Genomic DNA, 24,024 nt, shown 5'->3' with positions numbered 1-24,024 from the left:
CCGCAGTCTGCTGCATTCGGTCCTTGTTCAGGTTTCTAGGTGCCCGGTCTGTCTGTGTCTCTCTCTCATTTGGGACTGCCCTGCAGAGCATCTGATCAGAGTTTGTTCTCTCCCTGCCACCTCCTGCTCGCTGTCTGACAGGCTTGAATTGCAAGGTCGTATTGACAGGACCTTGCAGGAACTATACTGTGCTGCGGGGAAGTTATATTTCAGCATCTCGTCTCCCCCCAGCAGGGGAGTTCTGACTTTCCCAGCAAAGTACTCTGTGGTTCTGGCGTCCCAGCTCCATCTGCCTTCAGAGGGATTAGGGGTGCTGGGACATGCCCAGCTCAGGGGGAGAAGTGATGGGAAGGGGAGGAGAGCAGGGTGGTTACCTAGCTGGTCTGCTCCTGGCACCTGTGTTACAGAGAGGGAGTATGGGGGAGCTGGGCACTGACTCAGGAGGATCCACAGGGATCTGCCTGCTCTGCTTAGTGCAAGCCTGCTTTATTATCCAAATGGCAGCGGGATGGGAATGTGTTGGTACAGCCTAGGCTTGGGAACCCTTCTGTGCCTCAGCCTCCTCACCCATGTGCCTCGTGTGGGGAAGGCGTGGCCTGTGGCTGGGGGAATGCCAGGCATGAGTAGAGGGCCAAATAAGGTGGGGAGCGGGGGCCACAGAGGCCTGGCCTGTGGGACACAGGGGCATGGAGGCAGAGGAGGCGGGAGGTACAGTGGGTACAAGGGGGGATGGCTGGGTGGAAAGAGGGGCAGATTGTGTGTTATCTGCTAATAAATGACGAACTGTATTGCCAGAAGCACAGGGAGGCCTCTGAATTTGGACACAGACTCAGGGCATGGGCTACCACTGCCAGCACCCGCGAGCTGTGCCTGCAGCACTTTGTGTGATGAAGCTACCATGGGATTTGAAAAATCCAACATTTCTTGGAAACTGCTGGGGTTTCCCTAGATCTGCATGAACCCCTGGGAAAGGGTAGAACAATCGAGTCTGGATCCACCGAGCCCCTCCGGAGACAAGAGGCCAAACCTCACTCACGCAGACATGGGTTGACCTTGCCCCATGCACGCATTAGAACTGTACCTCAGTCATGGGAGATTCATAGATTCATAGATATTTAGATCAGAAGGGACCATTATGATCATCTAGTCTGACCTCCTGCACAACGCAGGCCACAGAATCTCGCCCACCCACTGCTGCAATAAACCTCTCACCTATGTCTGAGCCATTGAAGTCCTCAAATTGTGGTTTAAAGACTTCAAGGAGCAGAGACTCCTCCAGCAAGTGACCCGTGCCCCATGCTACAGAGGAGATGCTCTGGCACTCAGCTCTGCAGTACCAAGGTGAGACTCCAGACAGACAGACCCCACTGGCACAGGCAGGCAGTGGGATATTCTCCCCAGTGACAAGGGGAAGGTGGGTGGAAGATAAGATCCCTGAGCAACTGGGAGTGCAGTCTGCATGCATTGGCTGGGGTGGGGGTGGGGGGTGAAAGCTGCAGGCCAGTTCTGCTCTCACTGATCTTTCAAAGAGGCTGAAGACCTAGATGTGAAAGAACATAACTTATCCCTGCTGCCAGGACCAGGAGAGGGGCACAGGGATATGGGAGCAAGCCTGTAATAATCATGAGTGAAACACCTGCCTGCCACCACTGGGAATCGGGGCTCCTGCAAAGAATAATCCTGGGAATGGGGAAACCAGAACCCGGAGGGGTTTAGCGCCAAGAAACTGGGGGGCCTGCAGAAATTAATGGGAGAGAAGAGGCCTGGGGCAAATGGGGAGTGGATGTGCAGGGGCTACATAACACACGTGAGGGAGGAAGAGAAGGGGCAGATGGCTTGTTTGTGCGTCAAGGCTATGTCTGTTCGGAGGCTGTTGGCTCAGTCTCCATCCTTCTCTCAGAATAACTCTAAAGCCCTCGAAATATAAGTATCCCTCTTCCCCCTGGGCAGGTTTCCCTGACACTAAGTGTTTGCACATGCCAGCTGGAAGGAGCCCTTGAGCTCTCTCTCCTTGCCATGCTGAGAAGGTGACACCATCCAGTCTAGGGCTACTTGGCTTTTCCTGTAATCAGACACAACTATTTGTGCTAGACTCTGCAGAAAAGGGACCTGGCTAGGCAGCAGGCGAGATTCTTCCAGGTCTCAACACCCCTTGGGTCACTTTTGCAAGGCTGGAAGGGGACCCAGGTTACACAAATGGGACCAAAGCAAGGAGATACCTGCTGCTGTGTGGCACCCCCTGCTCTACCCCCAACAGCATAGGCAAATGAGGTGTGAACAGCTCATGCTCTTCTGGAGACAATGGTACAACTCCGCATGTGGTGGGACAGTCCTTTTGGAATGCTCTCAGAACCTGGACGGGGACCCTGGCTGTTTGGGAAGGTCAGCAAAACTGGCCACTGGCTTATGTTCTCATCTGCACCTGTGCAAAGTGGGCACCTGGTGTGAGTGAAGGCAGGAATCTGAATGGGTAGTGGTGCTACACCCGTGTGGGCCAGGTGCAATGGCAGGAAGTACAGGGCAGAATGCCACAGAACAGAGGGGTGGGAGGAGAAGTGGGAGCCGGCGTCTGTGGATGATGAGGCCATTCCAGGAGGAAGAGGAGTTCTCTGAACCTCTGGGGCCTGCTGCACTGGCCTGGATGTCTTTGGGGAGATTTGACCGAGTTGCCAACTGTCAGGATTGGATCAGGAGTCTTGTGACAGTTGATGTTTTACTTAAAGCCCGAGTTCCTGGAGGCCTGTAATTGCAAGAGAATTTCAGCTGTCGTGAAAAGGGGAGTTCCCAGCTCTCCTGGCTGCAGAGAAATGCTGGAAAATGCAACCCCCACAGGCTCTGAAACAAGAGGAAAAAGACCAAAGTTATTTGTGTTTAAATCTTGTGGTTTTAATGCCAGTCTCATGGTTTTTGACCACCAGGTTGGCAGTGCTGGATTCTGGCACTTCCTTTTTCCTGCTGGAAGTACAAATAATGGAAACACAAGAGGAGATCAAACATTTCTGAATTCTAGAAAAGGTTCTGTTCAGGGGATATCCTAGTCCATACAAACCGTTTCTGCCATGCCCAAGCACTTGCCACAGCTGCTGTCCCTTCGGACTCCATACACTGGCCTCTGGACAGGATCCTTTTCTCACTTCAGAAAGCTGCTAGATACCAAACACCCACATTCAGACCTCAGTGCAGCCCCTCCCACAAGGCTGTCATACCCCCATCCCCTTGGGGTGACATTTCTGCCTCTCTTCCCCCATGCTCCTTTTCTATGTCTTCCCTCTCCTGAACAGCTGGTCTCCTGCCACATGTTCTCAGGCTCATTCAGTGTCTATTTTAACCCTCAGCAACAGATCACATGGCTGCGTATAGAGCACACCTGCGCTGGTGTCCCCTGCCTTCCACTGCACTTGGGCTGGACCATGTAGCAACCTCCTCTCCCCACCTTTTCTCTTCCTGTGCAAATTAATTTCCAAGAATAGTTAAGTAAGTACAGCCTGGTGATGTGCAGAATCATGGTGCCTGCTCCTTGCAGAATGTCTCCCAGTATCTGCCCCCACCTCCAGGGTGGTGCAATCCTACTCCACTCTTCAGGTGAACAGTGTGGCCTTGGTGAGAGTTTAACCATGTTAGCATGTCGAATCTCTAAAATCCTGCTCACTTGGGCCCCGAGAATCAGCTTCAGCCTTATTTATCGCTCCTGCTCTGTTTTCTCAGATGAGGCCCAGCAGAGCCGCTGACTGTGTTCACTGTTCAACAAACTGCATCAAACAGCAATTGTGCTATTGCAAGTCTCTTCCCTCCCTCCCTCCCTCCGTTTGTGCAGAGCTGTGACGCAGAATTTTCTGAGATCCTAATTAATGCATCTCTGGCCAGTATACAGCTCCTCCTTACTTCACAAACCATTCCCTGATGCACGTTCTCTGCCTGTCCTGGAGGTTTTAGAGGATCATCTGTGACTCACCTCACTTAACCACCTTCACTGTCCTCAGCTTCCATCCAAACTGCCTTCTGCTGTCTCAGCAGAACAAACCGAAGATGCTAGTGAACATATGAATGGTCGCCCCTCCCCAGCCTACAGGGATGGGTCAACCCCTCAAATCTTCCAGGCTGGGGGCCCAGTACAGCAGCTGAATCATGCATACCCGAGTCCTCCCACTGAAGGGATAATTCACACAACTACAGAGTCAGCCTGGTGTTCTATATTCAGTGAGCTATTAATGAGCTATGGTCTTTCCAAGCTCCCCAGTGAATTTGGGTTAGAGCCTGAGCATGTAGCTTAGGAACTCTCCATCCTGTATCCCAGGAATAATCACTGTTCTGTTACTGCGCCTCCAATGGCCTTGGTATTTCCAAAAATCTCCTCTCCCTTCCCACCAAGGCTTTCCACAGGAGCCAAGAAGTTTTAAGCTCCAAAGAAGCAGTGCCCTGAAAAGGAGATGTGATTCTCTAATGCAGTTGAGAGGAAAGGTAATGCACCAAAATAGCACAATTGCATTATCAGAGGCCCCCATCAAGAAAGTTCCTCCTTGCTCCGGCTTGGATGTGGTCCACAGAAGGTTAGGGCTAATGGATGCAGCTATTAGGAAGAGGTTGTTGATGTATAGAGTGCATGGTCAGACAATTATCCTGAAATAAATGCTCAGGGTGTGAATGTAGGTGCCAAAGTTTTCTCTTTGGCTTCTCTAACACCCCTTCTTTATTCTCCCGCATGCAGTCTGGGCCTCTACAGCCATGTGCTGCTATTTGTGGTTTCAGAGACTGGAAGGAAATATTTGCTGCCTGGAGCACTGGATGGATGCCTCCCAGTCATACACCAGAGAGATTTGCTTTGTTCATCCTGCCAATGTGCATTCAGGTATGGAGAGATCTGGGATTGCAATAGCCCGTTGTCATGGTCATCTGCACGGACATGGGGGACTTCCTGGCTTGCTTCCAATGCTCTCAGGCTACGGAGCTCTGCTGATAACCAATTAGGAGCTTAAATTCTGGGCTGGATTTTGACCCCATGGTTTTCTACTAGCTGCATAAAACATGTGAATGGCTTCTCCCATTTGCTAGGTTTCCTGTTCCCTACGGGGTCCTGTCCTGCAAGGTGCTGAGGGAGGACACCAGTGCACCACCGGAGGTGCTCAGCACCTTGCAGGGTCAGGCATTCTGTTACTGGATGCCACAGGGACAGGCATGCTAGAAAGAGCTGGTGTAGCTAGACTGAAGCCTTCCCTACCTAGAGGTTTTCATTCCATGAACCAGTTGTTCCTTCATCAGCCTTCAGGCCCATTTATCGCTGGTTTTACAGCCAGAAGGGTGTCTCAGCTCCTCTAGTCGAATGTCATCCAGGTACCAGGCCCTGCCCTGAGAACTTCTGCTTGACTAAAGCATCTTTGCCAGAAAGGCAGCACTCTCCCCTTGAGGACAGCAGGAGCCTGAGAAGCCACCACTTCCCCAGCTAGTCTGTTTCAGTAGTTATGTTCTTCAGGAGGGTGATTGTAAAATCGGTTGATGCCCATCACCTCTCCGAATGAGAGCTGAGGTGTCAGGCTGGGCCCTCCAAAACGGAGACACCCCCACCCACTTTTGAACATTGTGGCCTCGGTGCATATATGGGCAGGTGCCATTCTTGGTTCCAGATGTGGATTTTCTACTCAAATTAACAGCACTTCACTCCAGGTGAATGATAACGTTCCTTGCAATTACACAACCCCTATACACCTCTTGCCAGGATCTATATGCTAGAGATCCTGTCATCCACCAAGGCTTGTGTAAGCAAACATAAACTCATTGAGAATGCACAGTGGATTATAAAAGGCTCTAGTCAATTGCAATTTGAGTCTATCTGATGATGCATTGTGACTGGAGAAAACCCAAGAATCTCTTTCATGGCAATCACAACTTTGCCAATAAAATTATGTCGCTATGCCTTTAAAAAACCCCAACACTATGGTTTTAATTAACTTGACAGAGAAACAAAGCACAGTATCAGTGAAGGGGAATCTGAGGAAACCAGACTAGAAGTAAAAGTATACACAATAATTAAAAAGGCACACAAGGAACCTCACCAAAAGCCTAGAAGGGGGAGTGTAGTCTAGTGGTTACAGCAGGGCGCTTTACCCAGCTACAGACACTTCTATTTAGCTCCTTCCAGTGGTGTGAGAATGACCCGGTGTTAATTGCTTTACTATTTTAAGATGAAAGAGGCTCTAGAAACACAAATTATTTCATTGCTGAGAAAAAAAGAGCGGTGAGTGTCCCAGGGGGTCGCTACCCCAAAAGCCTCAAAGCTGCAGCCAAAGTAACTGTGTAACTCAGTGTCCGGTGGTTGTGTGGCTCAGCTGTGTGTCATATACTCTATGCTGCTGCTAGGTAAGGGAGAGTCTCTTTGAGCTGAAGGGGCAGGATTTTGAAGCCAGGGGAGGGGAGGCGAGGCAGCAGGGAGCTGGCCCGTTTCTGGCACCCCAGGAGGGATAAACCAGGAGCAGCAGGAGAAGGGGGCTAGGTGGGTGCCCTGGCTCTGCCGGGTGGGGCCACGGACAGACGCTGGGGGGGTGCGGGCCGGTGAAGCCCGCTAGGCTCCTGAGCCCGAGCCCGAGCCCGCCCCTGGGAGGGCCGCAGGAGGCGGGAGCGGGTCAGGGGCTCCTGCCTGCAGCCGGGGAGCCACGTGTCCCCCTGGCCCAGCGCGCACCGCAGAGCTGCAGCGCCGCAAACCCAGCCCCGCCTCGCAGCAGCGCGGTCCCTGCCCCGCCCCGCCCGCAGCCGGGCCGGTTTGGGCTGCGCGATGCCCGGCAGGCGGCTCCCCGGCTAGTCTGGCCGAGCCCCCCGGCCCTGGCCGACGCCTCTCCGGCTGCAGCGCCCCCCCCGCTCCCCGCAGCATCCTCAGCTGGCCCCTGGCAGCGCGCCCTGCCTCGCCCTCCGCCTGTCCTGCCCGGCTGCGGGCGCCGCGTCCCTCCGACTTGGCTGCGCGGAGCCCCGGCTGGATGCTGCGGCTGCTGCGGGGACCAGCCGGACTTTGGCTCGAGCCTTGTCCCCCTGCCCCTTGCGCCGGGACCGGGCGCTCCGGCGGCAGCTTGCCCCGACCCTGCCCTGCCTTCGGCGGCTGCGGGGGCTCCCCGAGGTGCCCTGGCACAGAGGATGGCGGCGGACGGGAGCAGCGCCCGGCTCTGCCGGAGCTGGCTGGCGGCGGCTCTGCTGGGTAAGGGGGTGCGAGGGGAGGGGGCTGCCGCGCCCCGCAGAGCGGCCGGGGACGGGGCGCCCTGGTGCGGCGAGGGGACCCGGGCGCGGAGCCGGTGCGCTCTGCCTCGGGCCGCTGGGAGCGCGTCCGCTTTGCTGCCCCGCGGAGCGGCGAGACACCTCGGGCCGGAGGGCTCCGCTTTTCGGGGCTCGCCCCCCACGGCACAGAGCGCGTCTTCTGCGCGGACCCGCTTCGGGATTGACATGGGGACCAAGGGCTCTTCTGCGCTGCTTCAGTGCCCTGGGGCCAGGCAGGGCTTAGCTCTTGGGGCCTCTCCAAACCGGTAACTACGGGGTGACGGGACGTTTATTATCCGTTTATTAAGTGCCAGCCATGTCCTGTCGCCAGTCGCCGGAGTTTCTTCATTGCTCTCAGCTGGAGCCTCAGACAGCACAAGGCCAAAATCTGCTCTCCTGGGCCAAAGGAGACTGCTGGAGTCCAGTGAAGGCAGCAGGGTGACTCTGGACTTGCACCATGTCAGTGAGGGTGCCCTGGGTTGAGGGGTGGGGAAGGAACTTGCTGTTGGTAACTGCTCCAAGGGAGTTGTGTCTGGAGGCTGGAGCGCAGGCTGGCTGTCAGGGCTTGGAGCCGGGCACCAAGCTGGAGCAGTGGTTCACAGCATCGCCAATGCCAAGGGCTCAAAAATCAGGAGTCAGGCCCCCCAAATCAGGAGACGTTTACAAAGTACTAAACGTTGGGCTCTTTCTTTGCTGGCTGGTTTCTCAGCCTTTAGGGAGCTCTCAGGCCACGTGTTCAGGCTTTTCTCTGCAATCAGGAGGGCTGGAACTTACTTTTGTTCTAAAGGAAACCTGAGAGTCTCATGTAATCACATGACTCCAGGAGCTGGTGCTTTAGGAAGAACGTCAACTGTAACAAGGCTCCCAAATAAATAGCGAGAGTTGGCAAAAGAGAGTTAATTAATTCTGGACAGTTTGCACTATCCCACCCACTGTTGTCATGACATGGTCCTGTATGACAGTGCGTATCTTTCTACACACTAGACCCCTCTGAGTCTCTGTTTGTATGTTACTGTAACTTAGGAGCTTTAACCATTTCTAAAAGTCCCATAAACACTGAAGTTATTGTTTCTTCCTCCTTGAAAAATATTTACATTTTAAAAGCAAACTCTACATTTCCATGAGGAAAGATCAACCCACAGCAAACAGCTTGTTTTGATTTCCACTGCTCTGTACCAAGTCATAGATATTTGGCACTTGCACTTTCATCCATAATCTCCAAGTGCTTCACTCAGGGCTGGGGAGGATGATCTCCATTTTGCAGCTGTACAATCTGAGGCATTGAGGATAAGTGACTTGCCAAGGTCGCTCCAGGAATAGAACCCTGGCTCCCAGGCCTTTGCCCTCCCTGCATCAATTACTAATATACACGCAATGGTCTCTCCTTGGTGTCTTCTCTCATAGGCTCCATCATTCTCACTTTGCAGATCTGCTAGTGGGGAGTACAACTAGCTGACTGCTAAAATTAAATGGGGAAGATATGTGTCAGGGACCAGAGGAAACAACTATAAGTGTTTAATGCAGCTGAGAATATTAATAGTTACGGATTTAAAAATATTTGTCATACCTTCCTTCCCAGCAGAGGAAAGAAATGCATATCCGGGGCCCTGCTTGGAGCATAACACCCAAATATGAGCTGGCGGGAGGTTTTATAAAGAGTCCTGGCTACTCCCAGGGGCTAGGAGCCGAAACATGCTGTGACAGCTTTTTCTGGTGCTGTTTTCTCCGCCCCAGCAGGCCCCACCCATGGCTGGATGAGAGCTTCCTGTACCTGCCGAGTGTGCTGTTATCTGCTGGGCAGTTAGGGGGTTGTTCTTTGAACAGAGAATCTGAAAAACAAGAATTTAATTGAATTTTCAGGTTTCAGAGTAACAGCCATGTTAGTCTGTATTCGCAAAAAGAAAAGGAGTACTTATGGCACCTTAGAGACGAACCAATTTATTTGAGCACAGTACTTAAAACCCACTGCTTGTTGGAAAACTCCAGTGAGGGGCTTCCGGTAGGGCCAGGAGCTGTTGGTTCTCAAGATAATATTAAATGAGCTGGAGAAATTAGAGAGAGAGGGACTGGGATTTCAAAGGATCTTGATTCCAGTGAGATTTAGGTGCCTAATTCCCTTAGGTGTCTTTGAAACTCCCAGCCCAGATAACCCAAGGGCAGCCTCATTTTAAGAAGGAAAAACTGGCCATGTGTTGTCATAGTTAGAACAGAGACTCAGACATTTTAAGCTGGAGTCATCTTGAGTTCTAAGACCAGGTGCTGGTTCTTCTGATCTCAGGAAGGAAATCGGACCCATTTGTACCTCAGGCAACTCAGCCAGGCTTAAACAAAAAAGGTGTGTGGGGGGGAGGAATCTCATTGCAAATTGTCTGCAGCTGAGTAATTTAATTCTGCTCTTCAGTGACTGAAGCTTTGAGGCTCATTGCACGGTCTGGTGAGCCAGAGCCACCAGCAAGCAGGACTCTGGGGCAGAGAAGGAGTGGTCCCTCGATATTACAACAAGGGAAGTGCTAACAGCTCTGCCCTCCTTCAGGGACCCTCACAGACTGTCCAACTCCTATACCTCAAAGGGGTGGTTGTGGCCGTACGCCCCAGCACGCCGAGGTGCCTAGGAAAGGGCTGAAGTGTAAAGGTTCTTTTAAGATGGCAAAGCTGGATTCCGCTCCAAGCGGACTGTGAGCTCTTCCCTCGTGGGTGCTGTGTGGGAGGGGGTGGGGAGGAGGAGCCCATCTAGCCCGGGGAAGTGGTTTTGTCCCCAGTGAGCTGTCTGCAGGGGCCAGGTTGATCGTTGTTAGTGATGTAAGTGCTCTTCTTCTGCAGCCCTTTTGTAAAACAACAGAGGCCTCCAGTGGCTATTTAGGTGAATCCCAGCCGCCCATGCACTAGGCCTCCAGGTCAGGTTTCTGCCTCACAGTGGGATGCTGGCTGCTTCAATCGATTACAGGTGCTGTCCTGACGTGCCCCATGGCTGGTGGGGTGGTTTCAGGTGCAGTGTGCTCTGGCAAGCCCAGTGCAATGAGGATGGGGTTACGTGAGGGTTGTTTTCAGTGATTAGAGCGGGCCAGGGAATGAGGAGTTAGGGCTCCTGCCTGGGTTCTACTCCCAGTTCTACCACTGACTCTGTGGAACCCCCATGGGAACTCAGCCAAGCTGCAGGGTGCTGGGACATTTAATGTTAGCAAAGGGCTTTGAGAGTTTTGTATGATGGTGCTGTAGCTGGGCATTGTTATTCCATGGGAACGTGTCAGCTCTTTCCTCCCCAGGCCAGTCCAATGGTATGGACCGGTGGCTCCCTGTGGAGAAGAAATGGTACAAGGCTGCTAAACCCTCGCCACTCCTGCCTTAGTGTTTCCTGCTGCCCTGCTCAGGGTGTGGGGGTTGGTCTCACTCATGCCCGGGTGGGCAGAGGATTTAAAATGCTGTCAGCGGCCAGACCGAGCGGAGAATTCAGCTTTGTTAATGTTTTAAGCCTGCTCCGCGGGGGTGGGAATAAGCACTGTCCCCCCAGGGCAGAGCAGTGGGGATTGGGCCCTGCTGCACGTCTGTACAACACTGCTGATGTCTCAAGCAGCCACCCTAGATCTTGGCAACATGGGGCAACTCAAATTTCTTGATCTCAGAGCAGCAAAGAGAAGTCTTCTAAAGCTGCTGCATTAGCAACGGAGGTGGGGCGGAAAGGACACACGTCTACACAGGCCTCCTCTGTTTTGGTGCCTTTGACTGCTTGCTGCCAGGGGACTTAGCAAAGAGCAGGGTGGTGTCACTCAGCATGTGTCACAATGTAGGATTTTTTACCTTGGTTTTAAAACGTGTTCTGTGTTTGCTCCAGTTTGCTTTGCTCGGAGGGCTCGGGCTCAGGGACGTTTCTGGAAGAAGCCAGTGACAGCCATAGCAAACATTCACGAATTTCTGTAGATAGCTTGCGCCTGTCTGGACAGAGTTCTTACAGACCTTGCAAAGCAGCCCTGTCCTACCCTTTCCCTCAGGAAGGGGGGGCCCAGCTGCCCTGGGTGAGAATGTGGGGCTGAGGGCGGTGGCTCCTCTGGAGGGAGTGTCTCTGGTCAGGTGCCCCACCCAACCCCTGTGCCTACTTGGGGGGCGCAGGCAGCACTGGACAATTCTGCGCTGAGGGTGAGGAGTTGACTGAGGACCCCAGGGGAGCCTGTCCCTCCTGGAGCCTGATGGGCCAGCAATCCTGTTCCCCAGCAGCGATGGGTGGCCGGGGGGGTTGGTGAGAAGGGGCAGATTTAACCAGGCAGACCCTCTTCCACAGGGAAATCCTGCCCCGGAGAGTCGAACTCCTCGCAAATATTCCCTGGTGCTGCCACTCTCCTTAGGCTCCTCTGGGCCTGGTGGGCTCAGACCCATCCAGGGAGCGCCTAACCCCTGGGCTGCTCCCCAGTGTTAAACGTGAAAACAGCTTCACCCTGGTGTCATTTATCAAAGGTCCCGTAATTCCTCTGTCCGGCTAGAGGGTGGGGTTGGCCTCATGACTAACGTCTCCTTCCTCACCCTCCAGAACAGCTTCCCCTTGCTGCCCTGCCCTGGTCTGGGCCATGGCCCAGATGCCAGGACCCATCCAGCCTGGATTATGGGGGTGGTGCTTGGCTTGTAGACTCCTGAGCAGGACCGAGAGCTCCAGAGTGTGGTCGCCAGGGGCCTGGGAGTGAAAGACCAGTGCTGGGAGATGCTCCCTTCCCTGCTGAATGGTGACGCTGCTGCTGGCCAGGCTACTTGCAGTTGCCTTTTCCCAGTGCATGTTCCTGAGGCTCTGTCCTGCTCTGTGTCCTCTAGGAAGGAAGAGGGGGACTGGCTAGGTTAGTCTGAAGCATGCATGTGGTGCCTCCAGGGAGCCCAGTTAATGGACCAGCAATCTCATCTTGTTACCAGGTGGCTGCATGGTTGTGTAGCCTCTGGGCATGCCCCAGGAGATGCTGTCTCTGAAGGGGAATCGGGTATCGGGCACTGCCCCTGTGGAAACTGATGTGTCTTTGTTCTCTCTTTCCCCTGGCAGGTTTACATCTCTTCTCCATGGCTGTCACCTTGGAGGTCTCAGTGGGGAAAAACAACCTTGTGATGGCTCTGAACGGCTCAGAAGTGCAGCTGCCCTGCATCTTCACCACCTGCATAGGATTCAAGGACCTTGACTTCACTTGGTACTACAACAGCATTGACCTGGTGCGTTGTGCGTTCTGCTCCTCGCTGGGTTTGATTGCCAGTTCTCCTGGGTCCCCCCAGCACAGACCGGCTGCTAGTGCTTTAAACAGTGATTTGGATCCCATTTCTCCTGATTTAGGACACCCTGCCAGCCATGAGGGATCTGGTTTTGCAATTGCCCTCTCAGAGCCCACTGCACCTTATTGTCTGGCATCATAACTGCCCATTGGAGACACCGCTGGGTGGAGCAGTGTGGAACGGAGAAAATTACTTCCACTCGGTTTGGCCGCAGCAACGTCACCATTTCGTTTCCTGTAGTCATGTCTGTGAGCTTCGGCAGCAGCAAGTGGCAAATCCCTGGGTTAAATACATCCCTTTTGCTCAGAAATGTCCCATTTCACTGAGGAGTAGGTCAGCACTTTGAGCAAAACACAGTGAATTTTCCAGCTAAACAGGCCCCTTCTCGTGCTCACCATGAGATGCCAAAGGGCCGTTGGTTCTGAGCAGCATCACCTTTCGCCCCTCTGCTTGCTAGTGTGAGGCAATGACTTTCTCCTGTCAGCCCAGCTGCCCTGCAGCCCTCCCAGCCTTGGCCAGCTGGGAGAGGACCTTGGAGCTTGCCTCTCTGGCCGGGTATGCACAGCACTCGCTGCTGGAATGCACAGCTCCTTTGCATTGGCCTTGACATGGCCGTGTCCGCTCCTGAGACAGGCACGCTTGCCGCTGACTGCAGCTCATGGATTCCTAGGGCAGAAGGTGAATTCCAGCCAGTGCAGCCACATGGCAAGTGAGACAGGCCGGCTGCTTTCATGGTGGCCTGTTGACTGGACTGCCCCATTCTTTGCCCTAAGCATTCAGCTGCTTCTCCCTTTCATGTGGGAGGCAGGAGGTGGTGGGTATATGTGTGCGTGTGCAGAAATGAGGGAGGGGAAGAGTTCTGGGGCCCAACAGGCACTAAACAAAGTTGTCATTTCATACGAACGTGGCTTAATAAGGAGATGAGCCCCCCCGCAGCATTTGGCCAGATGTAGGCGAGGAGCTGTGGAGTTGGCCTCGTGCTGAAAAGTCAGGAAGGGGCAGCATGCATGGAGTATGGTTCTGCTCTGCCTCCATTAAAAGACCCCCCCCTCCACTCTGCTCAGCCCCTTGAGTTTCCCTGTTGATGACTGTTGCATTTCACTGGTGCATACCTAACATGCAGGAGACATCTCGGGGGTGGGGAAGGGATGTGCTGAGAGGAATAACTGGCTTTGGGATCCCTGGGCAAAAGCCAAGCATTTAGATTCTACCCCTAGTCTGGAGGAGACAAAATCCTCAGAAAGCAAGGGAGGGATGGAAAGAGAATTTCTTGTCCACTTGTAAGCCACATCTACACTACAGCTGTTGCTGAGCCATGGCACTGTTACAGCATGCTTGTCCCTGACCTGGATGCAACATGGTTGCAAACTGTCATGTAGACGGGCCCCAACCCTCAGCCTTGGTAGGTCTGTGCCTGTACCACCCCTGTGTGGTGTCCAACTCAGCCGGAAGAGCTCTCCAGGCCTTCCCTAGTCTGGGGCTTCCTGAGTTTGCGGCCTGGCTGTGCTGTTTGCTCGCTCAGCGTCCTGCTGCATTCCCTCCCCCTGCAGATCTATCACGGGAATATAAAGAACAAAGCATCAGAGCCAACGGTGCTATTCGCAGACCCTCGGGTTCGGTTAATTGGCACAACCACTGGGAAGGAAAACAACATCTCCATCTCCATGGGGTCAGTGGACTTCGATGATGCTGGGAAGTACACCTGTCATGTCAGGAACCCAAAGGAAATGAATGCTGAACACAATGCCACCATCATCCTCAAGGTGGTCCAGGAGAGTAAGTGTCTGCCAGGAGGAGCCCTCCCCACCCCACTCACTCTGCTGGTGCTGATAGACAAAGGTTCCCCTGAGTGACGAGCAGGATCGGGCAAAGCTAAACCAAGATATGCTGCTAGTGGTCGTAGCAGGGGACTGGACTCAGGACTGCTGGGTTCTGTTGGGCTTCCATCAGTGTAAAGGAAAGTAGAATCTGCTCCCAGGAGTTCTAGTCTGGCTCTGGTGACCAGTGTATATTCTAGGTAGTCTTCAGCGAATGGCTGTCCACCCCAGAAAAGAGCCCCAGGAGAGGCCTCTGTTTAGGAGAGGATCATGGCTGGATTGGCCGAGGGGCATTGGCAGAATTGGGGGTCTTTCACTTCACACCCCTCCTCCTGCCAAGAAGTAAGGCCGACCTCTCAGAGTGGGCTCTGGCTTTTAGCTCCCTTGATCTATTTTGGGTGCCCAACTTGAGACCCCTCACACTGAGCACCCACAGCCTGAGACACCTACAGTCCCTCCAGGAGACGATGGCTAAGATAAAGATATGGGCCATCCTCTGTGGGCCCTGCTATAGGCCAGTAGCCAGCGGCACATGGAGGGCATTCATGGGGTAAACTCCCTCCGTAGCTTACGGTCAAGTTGAACCATGGGCCGTGCAGTTGTCGGAGAAGGCTTGGGGGGCAGCAGAGACTAGAGGGTGACGCCCATGGCTATTCGACTTTAAAGACCTGAACTGTTCTGTGGAGCAGAGGCAGCTGCGTGGCCCCTGCAGCTCCGGTGATGGCCGAGGAATGGGTGCCTGTCTCCTGCTGCTCAGGGCCAGAGGCACTGTGCTGGTCGGACTCTTCTGGCTGGCACCCACTAACATCTCCTCTGGCGCTCTCTCCTGCAGTGGTACCGGTGGACAACACGCTGACGCGCATCATCCTGGGAGCCGTGGGCGGGCTCGTCGGCCTCCTCATCCTCATCCTTGTCATCAAGAAAATTGTCCTGCTTATCCTCAAAAAGTCTCAGGAGAAGAAGTGAGTACGGATGGGCGTCCCTTCTCCCAGCCCCCGCTGCGTCCGGCTGGGGTTGTGCTGGGCGCAGCGTCATGCGTACCACATGCATGGATGTTTGTGCTCTTTCTGACCCTCCTTCGCAGCCTAGACACCGGATTGCATCACTGGGGTGTTTGCAAGGAGAGGGCAGGAGGGCAGCATGGCCCAGTGAACTGGGCCCAGGACTGGAAACTGGGCTCTTCTGAGTTCTGTTCCCAGCTCTGCCTCTAGCTGGCTTTTCACTTCCCCATTTCCCCATCTGTAAAACTGGGACAGGGACACTGAGCTAACAGGTCATGGGGCCGGCACGAGGATTTGTCTAATTGGTGCAGGCGTGCACGAAAGCCTGCTGCTGCCCTGTGGCAGGACAGTTCCCTGTGACCTGCCCTGCCCAGTCCTATTGTCAGTGCCTGAAGCACGGCTTCCCTTGGAGACTGTGGAACAAGCTGTTAGCTCTGTGTTGGGGTTGTAGTCCTGAGTCCATGTGCCCAGCATGGGGAAGGCCCGGCTCTTTGAAAGTGTGAGCCAGGAACTCCTAGAGTCTGCTGCCCGCTCCCTCTGTGCCCTGCAATGTGTCACTTGACCTGCCTGCCCCGTGGGAATGATTGTGCCTCTTGGGGAGCAGGAAGGATCCAGGCACTCGTGCCAGTCTAGTGTTTGGAGCCATGCCTGCACGTCTCTCCCACCATGGCTGTGTGGGGAGTGAGCTTCCCCGCAGCTCGGAGTGCATACATCCCTTGGGCCTGGCCTCTGTGACAGGTGGGGAGCGGCAGTGATGCGGGCAGAAGGGGCCAGGTGCACATTCAGGCTGAGGGAGGCTTCAGGCGCCACCCACGTGCTGTAGATGCTGTTCTCTCTCCTAGGAAGGAGTGTCTCGTGAGCTCCTCAGGGATTGACAACACTGAGAACGGCCTGGCGGGCTCCAAGGCGGAACAGAAAGCTCCACCAAAGGCATGAAGCAAACTCAGTGTGACCCACCAGGCAGTAAAACGCTAATGGCCGGGGGAGGGGAAATCTATTTTATTTTGAAACTAACAATGCTTGAGACATCTCTGTATTATGCACATGCCTGCAATTTGCACCACTCTTCAGCCCAGACTTGGGACGCTGTGTGGCCTGGGAGCGACTTGTGCCCAGGCTGTGATCTCAGGAGGGGAAAGGGAGCAGGCCAGCTCCATTCTCTCTGGGAGGAGGTGGGAACTCCCTGAGCTGGAGCATGGGCTGGGGTGGGTGGGTGTTTTCATGTGGTGTGTGTGTGAGAGCGGCTGGGTCATCACACAGAGACTGGGCGTGAGGGCGCTGAGCAGAAATGGTGTCTTGCGAAGCTGAGAGCCGGGGTGGGGTGGGGGGCATTGCCTGCCTGGCTCCCAGGGATGCTACACTGGGAGGAGGCCATGCACCAGGCAGAGGGCAGCTAGTTCCTGGAGCAGAGGCCTCTGGAGCACAAGGCTGCATGGAACGCTAGCAGTAGAGAGAGATGCTCCTGTCCCTGCGTGAGCGTGGGGCTGGCTCAAGGAGAAAGAGGGCTCTGCTGCCAAGCACACTTCTGAACCAAATGACTAGTGCCGCCTTTACCAAGCCTGGCTTTAATCTCTTTTCCTAACTGGTTAAGAAACAAGATTTGTCTGAACCGGTTAGGAAAAGAGATTAAGGGGCCCCTGCTGCTGCTCCTGGGACGAGCTCTCCCTCCCCTGCCATTTCCATTCCACTCCAGCAGGTGAGCTGCCCACTCTCAGTCTGGGCTTGTGCGGCTCTGTGGTATTGTCACCAGCTGCTGTGGGTGCCAAGGGTGGAATACACTGCGGCCAGGGGTCGCCGTAGTCACGGGGGGCTATGTCCGTTCGCTACCTATGGCAGCCATTCACCTGCTACCCTGTGGGATTGCTGTGGGCCTGGCTCTCCACTGCCCTGCCCCTTGTGTCCTTGCTTGCACTAGTGCAAGGGCAGTGCAAAGCACTGCCAGTCCGACCCCCTTTGCTCATGGCAGCACAAGGTGCAGGGGTCCTGTGTCTGGCTGCCTGGCAAACCTGCCCAGTGAGCTCTGCGTAGAAAAGCTGGGTCAATAGTAAAGTGCTGGGGGGAGTCCGGGGAAGGTTCATTCCTCTGCCTGCACTTTGTCCCTGGCGCTCGCCTGGCTCCTGGTTTTGCTCTGTGGTGTTCCCTGTCCCACTGGCAGGAGCGCTGCTTCTGCGGGAAGGGCAGCTGGGACACTCGCGTGTGATTCTTGTTCCCTCGTTCTGGAGGGTCTTTCTGACTCTGCCAAGACACCGCGGCGAAGGCGCGCACCTGGAAGGGGGCACCTGGGGTGAAAAGCTTCAGGTTTCTGACTGTCCTCCTGGGGCAGAGGAAAAATTGACAAAGTGGGTCCAGCCCCCACAAGCTGAGGGCAGTGGCTGGTTACGTGTCCAGTGCTGACTGTGCTTATCTCGACTCCCCTGCTCCCCAAGCAGCATTCAGGGGAAAAGGAGTCCAGATCCCACGTCGGGCATTGGGTCCTAGCCGGGCTCTGGAGCATGGCACTGTGATCCCCACCAGGCTGCATAAGCAATGTTCCCAAACAGCCAGGCCCACGTTCTGCCTTCTGTTACATGTGCCCAGACCCAGGGATGCCTGGGAGCTGCCAAGGCAGAATGTGCCCCTTGGAGTCCTCTTGCTGTCCCAGATTGACAGGTGGGGGTGAGGGTATTATCACCCTTCCTAGTCTGGTACCAACCCCCGGCACAGCCACTCCCTCTAGAGCACTGGAGCTTTCTGCGGAACTACTAGGGTGTCCTTTCTTCTTCCCTATGCTGGTTGGCTATTGCAGCCCCATGCCCTCACTGGGTATGCTGGTGCAGAATTGGTGCCATGCTTTGTGACATCCGCCCTGGGAGGTTTTGTCTCCCACACGTGCTAGTGAGGTACCAAACACGTCCTCTCCCCGAGCTGTCTGACATTCCATACCAAACATGCACCCCAGTCCCAGCTGCACTGGCAGTCCCTTTGGGGCTTAGCCATCTCCCAGAGCTCTGCCCTGTGATGCTGGTCACGTCTCCACCAAACACAGCCCTGTCTCATTGCAGGGGACACCGGGCTTTACCAAAGAGTTGCCATGTTGCTTGGTGACACCCGCAGTGCTGGGAATGTTTTTGTTTTAGTAGCGAGCGCCTTATCGGCCTGGGAGCTGCCTGCCTGTCCCTGCTGTGCTGCATAACCAAGCAGAGCTGCAGGCTTTTTGCATTGTTCAGCCCCACAGGGGTAGGGAGCACCAGATTGTAAAGAACAGGTTTGCACACCCCTGCCATGTCAGGGTGCTTTGTGCCATGGGGAGCAGCATGATTGGAGCTGGGGATTGCACTAAGCACAGTATCTAAGTACCAAATCCAGGCAGACTGGGGAATCCTTTGGGAATTTGTTTAAGTAGCACCAGCCCTGCAGAGGATTTTCCTGCCAGCGGAAGTTGGGGGGGATGTGCTGGGAAGTGCATGGAACGGAACCAAGCGGAGTCAGGGCCACCCCAAGAAAAGCCAGTGTGGCTGCCGTGACCTTGGAGAGGAGCTGGGTGCGTTGTTTGCCTGGGGGCTTTGGCTGCGAGAGGGCTGGGTATTAACAAGGAACTCCAGCAATGGGACTGGAGAGCCCAGGAGGCCAGTGCTAGGTGAGGACAGCCCAGAGCGATGCAGGAAGCCCCCCGAAGTCAGAGTCTTTCTCGTGATGTCATTGGGCTTTGGGTCAGTGCCTCAAGGGCCATGATCATGAGAGACTTAGAGCCGCACAAAGCGACAATGTCCAGCGCGGGGAGAGAGGCCAGAGGCTGGCCGGGGACGGGGCCGTGGCTCCAGACTGACGTGTTAGCATGTGTAAATCCGGACTGCGAGATGATTGCTGTAGGGGACTGGCCTGATTTTCCTGCCCTACGCCTGCTTTACGCTGGTTTGAGTGGAGTCACTCCTGATGCCCGGGAAGTGCGTGATGGGGTGTGCAAGGGCAGAGAACTGGTGCCCATGACTGCTGGTGAATGGGCCTGCCTCCTTCTCACAGGTACACCTGCCTGCCCCATCAGGCGCTTCCTTCAGGGGAGATCGGGAAATGGGGGGGCGTGGTTCACACCGAACGCTACATTTCCTTCGTGTTGCAGACCTCAGCTGCACCGTCTCATTTATGTGGGTGTAAATCAGGAGTAAAGCCACAGGAGGAAGTGGAATAAGCCCAGTTTAAATCTGGTGTATGTGGGAGAAGAACTGGGCCCAAAGTTCTGGCCCCCTGCTCCCGTTGCCCCAGTTGCGAGGGGCTGCTCAGGCAGCAGAGACAGAGGCCGGGGAGAGGGGCTGCTGGAACGCAGCTTCAGACAGCAAAGTGAGTGGGGAAGGTGACGGCTCGGGGAGTGGAGCAGGTGATGGAGCTACCTTTATCGGTCGCACGTTTAAACTCGGTGAGCCGTGGTGGTTGTCAGTGGCGGCTGCGAGACGTGAGTTTTAGCTCTGTCCCCAATGGACAGGGGTCCGCATCCCAGTCCGCACCAACTGCTCAAGTCTGTAGAGAGAACCAGGGGGCGAATCTCCCTGCTCCGCCTTATGGGCAGGGTGGAGGCACGTCACTGAGGCGAAGTTCACATGCAGGATTTCATAGGGCTCTCAGCAAGGAACCATCCCCCGGGCCAGGGGGTGGGGAGGGGATGGGATTGCCTGTTTTCATGCTGTGGAAGTGCTGCACGGCTCCTTCTGTTCTGCGCCGTGCACATGCCGAAGCATCTTCCCGGGCTGGGCCCCAGAGCCAGCAAAAGACGAGGTTGTCAAAGTCGCTGCGTCTGCCCAATGCAGAAGAAATCACTGTGAAATGCTTCTGAACAAAGGTGCTGTGTAGGCCTGTGAGCAGGGCCTGTGCTCTGCACTGCCTGCCTGCGCTCACGCCAGGCGGAGCAGCCTGGAATACATTCCTTGACTGCACTGGCTCACCCTGTCCCGTGCCCTGCTGTGGCTGATGTACATTGAGTTGCTCTCCCCGCTGTGCGGCCTGTACCTGGCTGGTTTTCTGGGGAGCAGCTGCCGTATTTTTTACATCCGTTCCGGTTTTACTCTTTTTTTTCAAAGCTCGGCACTTACAGTAACAAACACGGAAGAAGCTGATCTACCAAGGCTTTAATTAGTTATGCAAATCATTTGTATAAAGGATTTAAATGGGAAAACGGCTCATTCGGTTTCCCTTTCACTTAAGAAAGAATGTGGAGCTTCATTTGCTATGCAGGGAGGGAGTATGGTCTAGTCATAGTTAGAGGACTTGGATTCAGGACTCAGGTTCTGTTCCTGGCTCTGCTGCTGACTCATGTGACCTCAGGCAAGTTGCTTTGCTTCTACATGCCTCAGTTTCCCCATCTGTAAAATGGGGATAATGATACTGACCTACCTCACAGATGATGACTTGAGGCTTCATTAGTTACCATTTGTAAAGTGCTTTGAAATCCTCGAATGACCAGTGCTATAGATGGGCAAAGTGTAATTAGGAGAGAGCTACTTGGAAGGTTAGAAACCGATCAGGGAAACATACATGTTGTATTTCACTGTCAATGTGGAAATCTGATTTCTCTCTGGACACTTACACCTTCTGTTGGTACAGCTGGCCCCTCAACTGGTGAGAACTGAGACACCTTTTCAGTTGTCTTCAGTTCTGTTCTGTTCGTCTGGTGACTTTGTCCATGCTCTGTAGAGTCAGCCTGGCTGATTCACTGCTGATCGATGGTCGTCCTGTCTCATGCTCCAGCCTGGTGACAGGGAGCTCCCACGCACGCTGTTCCCCAGTCCTGCAAAGAGGCTCCTCTCAGTAACAGCAGCAGCAATATTGAAACGAAGAGAGAGCAGGCAGGTGATCAGAGAGAGATGCCGGAGACATTATGGAGTCTGCTTGGGACATTGCTATTGGAGGGGCTTGCGTACTGCAGCGATAGGGTGGCCATATAAACCCTGAGACAGAGACAGAAGGGGGAGAAGAGACAGGCGTGAGATAGTGGGGTTGTTCTCTGACTTAAATCCCTTGAGTACATGGGGTGCTGGAAAATCCTTCTCCATATAACTGAAAGGGATTAAAAACAGTCCCAGACATGCTATTCCAAGGAATTTAAAATTTAAAAAGTGCTTCATTTAAAATAATTCTAGTTGACTGTGACCTTTTAAAATCATGTGATTTGTTGTTTGAATGTCACAAGCCAACTTCTTGTGTGGGCTACATCTTTGCCTTTGTTAATGAGGCTAAGGAACTAAACTCTGCTCTTCTCCCCAGCCCCTTCCCCTGTAGGAATCAGGAATCAGAGCTGGGTCTTGGTTTTTCAAGAGCGGGGTGAGGGTGGGAGCAAGAACAGCTTTCTGGCTTTGTAACGGAATGGGAGCCCATTCTGGATGAGCTGTGTTAGAACATTTAATTGCAGGGGAGTGTTCTTGAATTAGTTTGTGACCCAGCCTGACCCAGCTAACAAACAGGCTTGCCAAAGCAGTGCATGGGGATTACTGGAGAAGAAGGGGATGTGGTACCACTTCATCTATAGACAGGAGTATGATGGCCATTGGAATCTGAGCGTGATGGGCACAGAGTCCCACTTGCCGGCTTGTAACTGTGCTCAAATCTGCAAATGCAGGAGCTGTTGGAACAGAGGAGGCCCAAGAAGCACCCTGTGCTGGTGCATCTGTGGCTGTGCCTTTCAAGAGGAGCGTGATTCATGGCTGTGCTGCACCTGGCCTAGTCGCTTACACCAGGGCATGGAGCTTCGGCAGGGCAAAGGTGACATGCTCTGGAAGGGTAGGCTTTGTGCTTGACAGTCTTATCCGCTGGTTAGAGTAGGCAGCTCGGACTCCTGGATTCTGTTCCCAGCTCTGCTGCGTCTCTTCGGGTAAACATGGGCAAATCATTTGAATCTCTCTGTGCTTCAGTTTCCCCATCTATAAAATGCGGCTGATAACACTGACCTGCCTCAGGGGCTGTTTGTGAAGTGCTCTAAGATCCTTGGACGAAAGGTGCTGTATAAATGCAAAGTATTATTAATATATCATCATCGCTCATGACGTTTTAGACCAAAAGACACAAAATCTTCCAGTTGCCCCATGAAATCCCCAGTCCAGCCTTTGTGAAGAACTTCCATAGACAAGTAAAGTTTGGGGAGGAAATTAATTTTTTTAAGTATTATTTTTAGGTGTCATAACCTGTTAGTCTTTTTTAGAAGTAGTATCTGGATATTGTTCCACTTACCACATGATATGCAATGCTGTTCTATGCATGGATTATTCCTCTGGCTTGAATAGAGAGAACTTAACAATCAATTTTTGAGATACATTTCTGTACCTGTACCTGTATGGATTTAGATATGCTGTACAATGGGCATGCTTAGAAGGTTCCACTGTCTTGAAAATTTGACCAATTCTTGAGCTATTCCCTCTCTTTAAAATGGGGTGTCCCACTAGAACCTTTCAAACAGAGGGGATGTTAAGGATGAGTGTATATTGTAGACACACACATGTATATGTGTATATAAATACGTATAGTATATAGTTGTAAATAAACACAGAATGTAGAGGAACATTCTGTCTGTTGCCTTTAAAACACATTTTGCACTATAGAGTTTTATTTAGCTTTGCCTTGAATGAAATAAAAGTTTATGTTTAGTAGAGAAACTCTCCCTTGTCTGGGTTCTTTCTGATGTTGATTTGGGACCTTTGCAAAGCTCGGTGTGGATGCACGTGTGGATGCCTGTGGGTGTGCAGAGTGCAGCAGAAGTAGCAAGCACAGGATTTATTGCATTGTTGATCTGTCAGGATTGATAGCTTCCTGCCCTGAGTGGCCAAAACCCCAGACAGCATCTCCCAATTACCCATGCAGTGCTAAACACTCTGTGTGTGTGCGTGTGCGTGAATCCTTCCTGCCCTGGAGCCATTGGTCAGGGCCAGAATCGTGAGGCCTGACTTTGCTGGGTGAGTGCATTATGCAGCACTGAACCTTTCCAGGGAGCTGTAGGGATTATTAGTGTCATTGTGTTGGTGGATTTTTTGTTCCAAATGATTCAGCTGGATGAGCCGAGTACCATGTTAATCTTCATCAGGTACGTCCGTTGGGCAAATCCTGTTCTCAGCTCAGCAGTGTGTTACCCCCCATGCTCGGCTCTCCCTGTGTGCTCAGCCATACCCCTGGCATCAGTGAGAGCGGGGTGTAAGGAGAGCTGAACAGCAGAGATAACCCTGCACTCTGTCTGCCTTCCTCGGCTGAACCCATGGGACACTCTTTGGGCATGTGCGCTGCATAGGAAAACTGAGAATCATCCGACCTTTAAAACACCCGTGTGAAAGTGAGAAACCCCCTGTCAGCTGCCTGGGTGAACGCTCTGACTGATGCATCAAGGGGCAATGGTTCCAGAGCTGAGGGCCTGCCGTCAAGGTGTGGCAGGAAGATCTAAGAGCCTGACCCAAAGCCCACTGAAGACTGGGAGATGCTGTTGATTTTGAAGTGCTTTACGTCAGGCTCTGAGAGGGGATCCTGCCTTTAGAAATACTTCTCTCTCCTTCCGCCCTCCAGGTCAGGGTTAGCCCTGGAATAAAACTGCAGCCACTTTGGAACAATATGATACCCGAGGGAATGGAGGGGGTGGAGTGGTCGCCTCTCCTGGGTGCCACAAGAAACCACTGGTGCCACAAGCAGCCCTCGCAGTGGCAATGCCATGCGACATCCTGGGCATGCTGTCCCCGTTTCTGCTGGGTCACATGCAGCTGCGGTAGGACTAGTTCACTGGAAGGCAACGCTGGCAG

General features: G+C 53.7%; 1 protein-coding gene across 1 annotated transcript; it reads left to right on the top strand.

Annotated features, from left to right (window-relative positions):
• The first annotated feature begins 6,723 nt into the window (after window positions 1-6,723).
• On the top strand, window positions 6,724-22,899 carry SCN4B (sodium voltage-gated channel beta subunit 4). Its single transcript, XM_048827518.2, has 5 exons — window positions 6,724-7,177; window positions 12,248-12,411; window positions 14,019-14,244; window positions 15,118-15,247; window positions 16,129-22,899. The coding sequence occupies exons 1-5, from the start codon at window positions 7,117-7,119 to the stop codon at window positions 16,220-16,222; spliced, it is 675 nt and encodes a 224-aa protein (XP_048683475.1). The 5' UTR covers window positions 6,724-7,116; the 3' UTR covers window positions 16,223-22,899.
• Window positions 22,900-24,024: the final 1,125 nt, after the last annotated feature.

Source organism: Caretta caretta, chromosome 22, assembly GCF_965140235.1.
Source record: "Caretta caretta isolate rCarCar2 chromosome 22, rCarCar1.hap1, whole genome shotgun sequence".
NCBI lineage: Eukaryota > Metazoa > Chordata > Testudines > Cheloniidae > Caretta > Caretta caretta.
The sequence above is the reverse complement of the archived record's forward strand: the minus strand, read 5'-3'. Positions and strand labels throughout refer to the sequence as shown.

Bases quoted from the DNA above. Each gene is read 5' to 3' on its own strand.
- SCN4B (XM_048827518.2), top strand. From the start codon at position 7,117: ATGGCGGCGGACGGGAGCAGCGCCCGGCTCTGCCGGAGCTGGCTGGCG. The intron at 7,178-12,247 runs GTAAGGGGGTGC...TTCCCCTGGCAG, and splicing joins GCTGGCGGCGGCTCTGCTGG to GTTTACATCTCTTCTCCATG. The intron at 15,248-16,128 runs GTGAGTACGGAT...TCTCTCTCCTAG, and splicing joins AAAAAGTCTCAGGAGAAGAA to GAAGGAGTGTCTCGTGAGCT.